Raw genomic sequence first — 3676 nt, 5'->3', positions numbered from 1 at the left:
AAACAACTTTTTTTTATGCGAGTCATTTTCAAAAGGGTCTCTTTATCCAAAGTGCACATGCAAGATCAAGTATCTTTAATTCAGATGGGAGGAGCACATGCTTTCTAAGCAAGTAATAAACACTATCAACGCAAAATTCTCTGTATCTTTCACCCATAATTTCTAAATTATTGTAGCAGAAAAAAAAAAAAATGCTCATCTTCTCATGTTTATTAACTTATAATCACTCGCTTGTACAACTTATCACCGCCTTCTACGGGTGAGTAATTTGAAGCTGGTTGCCTTGTTATGTGATCTGCTCTATCTGATGCCATCACTGCCTTGGCATTATTCCAATACCATGGTTGAATATAAGGTGAAGTGATAGATGAGGAACATGAATAAGGATGGAGTATTACAGAACCCCAATCTCTAGCTCCAAAGTTTGCTTCCTTTAATCTTCTCCTAATTAACAAGCATCCCAAATCTTCCTTCTTCATTTCTGATACACTTCTGAGTATTGACAAGCATAGAAGAAGGACCAATACTGCATCCTCTTCAGGCAACAATTCAACTACCAATAGCTTCCAATTTAAAAGAGCTGTTGCTCTTCCAGTTGGGTTCTCCTCTGTGAATCTAACCAGTGTTACAAACCCCTCTTCATCTTCATCCTCCTCTTTCTCTTCTTCTTCATCCTTGAGTCGGCTTTCTTCATCTTCGCTTTCTGACTTAATGTTCTTTACTTGGTACTGCATTTTTCGCCCTTTCAATAGCCTCACCTGCGACTAATGAATGGTTTCGAATCTAAATTGTCAACCAATATATTTAAGATAACCAAGATTGTAAGAAAAACATAAATTTCCTCCCTACCGATGGTTCTGGAGACATTTGATTTTTCAGACAGAAACTCAAGCCAGATGTAGATGTACATGATTCCCACCCTATCATCAGTTCATCTCCTGTTGAAAATTTCCATGCAGCTTTCCATTGTTCTGGTGGTTCTTTTGGTGTTGCCGTTCCAACCATTTTCTCTGTACTAGATGGCAACAATGACAGGAAAAAAATGTTTAAAATTTAGTCTTAAAGATGCACAGAAGAGCCAGCATAAACATATATGATTTCTTAAGAAACCAATGTCAGATGGTTGTCACACACCTTTGGTAAAAGTAACTAGAAAATCTGTTTCTCATGTATTATGCCAAATAATATGAAGCATAAATTTTTATGGTGTCCTTGCACAAACTTTATGAATCATATGCATGATGGTTTTTGTAACTCTTTCATTTGTAGTCCAGTTGGGTGCTGAGAAAGACAAGGCAAGAAAAGAAATAAAAGCTTTGAATCTTCTTTTATTAGTCTTTTGTCTTTTCTTTTTCTTAGTGGCTTAATCACATAAAGATTATTTGCTGAAAGTTGATTAAAGTAGTATAGTTGCACCTAAAAAAAGTGAGGTAAAAGAAATAAAGCTGTTGCCAAAGAGAAGCATTTTCACTCTTCAATTTCAGATAATCAGATTCTGCTCTTGCAACAAATCTCAGCCAGGTACATGTGATGCACCCTGTTCAAAACTAGTTAACTGAAAATTTTTATACTACATACCAGGGGCTTTTCCAATGGTATCAGCAACATAAGACCATGATCCTTCTCGTATCTCTATTATCCTATCCTCCCATTTCACAGCTGAGGGAGCTTCACCTCCTCTTCTCCAAAACCCTTCTCCAACTCTAAAAGTTGTGTTCAAATTGTGTCAAAAAGTAATAGACACAATGCCATCATAAATTCATAAAATTCTCTCAAAAGTACCAAATTTTTCTTCCAACAAACAAAGATAGAAGGTTTGAAAGTTTACCTTATTCTAATGACAAAACACTCTCCCTGCATGATCAAGAACAGTCCGAGGCAACCAACGCCCTTCTTGAGGCCGATACCTATTCATTCTGAGAATAACGTCCGATATCATGGCCCCTGAATCATCAGTGACCCGGTCAGGCACACATTTCAACAAGTATGGCGCTTGAACTGGTGGAGTTATTGAAGCATGAATTCTCAATTCTTGAGCAACTCCTCTTTCCAGAGTTAGAGAAGATATTCTTAGTAAGTCATTCCAATGGAATGTAACAGTCTCTTGCAAGCTACTTCCTTTGAAACAGTGGCCACCGCAGTGACGTAGCTCAAGTATGATTCCCTTGGTCCCAAACTCACAATAGAGATGCCAAGCTTTTTGCCATGAATCATACTGAAAGTTGGAGATGGATTTCTCAAGCTTCAAATCCCTGTGACATCTTAACATACCAAGGCGGAGGAATTCACTTCTGTTGTGTTGCCTTCATCCTATAGTTGAGCCTTACAAACACACAGACCTTTGTTAAAAATAGCAGTGATGGTTTTAAGTTACACAAACATGAAGTGCTTCTATGTATCTTTTGGTGCCCAAAAAAAAGGTTACTTGGATTGAAATATCTCTAATTTCATAACAAAAACTCAATTAATTGGAGCTGATTTTTGTTGAAAACATGAATCTCCCTAATAAATAACAAAAGCTCTCATATGAAGCTGACTTTCCCAAGTGAATTACCTCTAACTAGCTTGCTTATGAAAGCACTTCTAATTAGAAAAATCTTGTTAAATTAAACTGAATTTTATGGAACTTCATTTACCGTCTAAAACCCATGGCATCATGTTGAGGTGGAGGTTTCATTCACAAGAATGTATAGTAAGCCCCAACAAAGAACTCCCAAAAACAGCATACCAATATTAAATTAGTTACTATTCTCATAAATTCCCAAAGAAGATGAAAATATCTAGAAGATATATATTTTACAACATTGTCAAATTATTGGTATGAACTATATTTCATTACTTCAGCACTCTTCCATTGAATCAATAAACGTTGAAATGTTTGATCTTAAGATCAACTCCCCTCATTTTTGTGATTCTCTCAAATCCTTCAATGTTGTTTTAGTTTGACCACAACTTATACTGAATGCACTTTCTCTATTGGTTTACTGAATAAAAAGTAGAATTCCTTAATTATTGCACAGTCAAAAAATTGACCATGATCCTTTTGTAATTCACAGAATGGTGTACTTCATGTAATGGCACCAGCCCAAGCTTATACAAAACTAATGCTGTTTTAGAACAAGTGGCCCATCTAGGAAACCTAAAGCACCTTTCCTTTCTCTACCCTTGACATTGAAATGGGGCTTTAAGGGTTGCCATTTATTAGCCCACTATTTGTGGCCATATCCACTGGATGGCAAAAAGCCCACAACCTTTTTTTTTTTTTTGAGAAGAAAAAAAGCCCACAACCTGAACATCATAAGAAATGAAATTACCATTTAAAACCCCATGAATTTAATTATATTAGTTTTTTTCTCTCCTAACAAGTATATTAATATTATATGATGTTAAAAGACTTTTTTCTGTCCTAAAATATTTTAAATGAGGATAGCATTTTTACAGTGGAATGTCGATTTTTTTTTTTTTTTTTTTTAGTTGGGCCCATTGGTCGCATCAAGTCATCTTGGCTTTTCCTGTTGATTATCCCATGAATGATTACCAAATCTTGCTGAATCAACACCATCATCCTAACTCGAAATGAAATTATAAAAAATTTCGTTGCAATCAAGATTGTGATAATAAGTGATACAATAATTTCTAACTACATTTCTAATCTCAATATAGTGTTTCTTTTTTC

General features: G+C 35.4%; 1 protein-coding gene across 1 annotated transcript; it reads right to left on the bottom strand.

The window, feature by feature from the left end:
* Positions 1–212: 212 nt before the first annotated feature.
* LOC115980492 lies at positions 213–2088 on the bottom strand. Its single transcript, XM_031102732.1, has 4 exons — positions 1829–2088; positions 1579–1703; positions 850–1010; positions 213–764 (listed from the first exon to the last, which is right to left on the bottom strand). The coding sequence occupies exons 1-4, from the start codon at positions 1858–1860 to the stop codon at positions 213–215; spliced, it is 870 nt and encodes a 289-aa protein (XP_030958592.1). The 5' UTR covers positions 1861–2088.
* Positions 2089–3676: the final 1588 nt, after the last annotated feature.

The sequence above is a fragment of the Quercus lobata genome, chromosome 3, assembly GCF_001633185.2.
Source record: "Quercus lobata isolate SW786 chromosome 3, ValleyOak3.0 Primary Assembly, whole genome shotgun sequence".
In the NCBI taxonomy this organism is placed as follows: Eukaryota; Viridiplantae; Streptophyta; class Magnoliopsida; order Fagales; family Fagaceae; genus Quercus; species Quercus lobata.
This window is presented reverse-complemented; position numbering and strand designations above follow the sequence as displayed.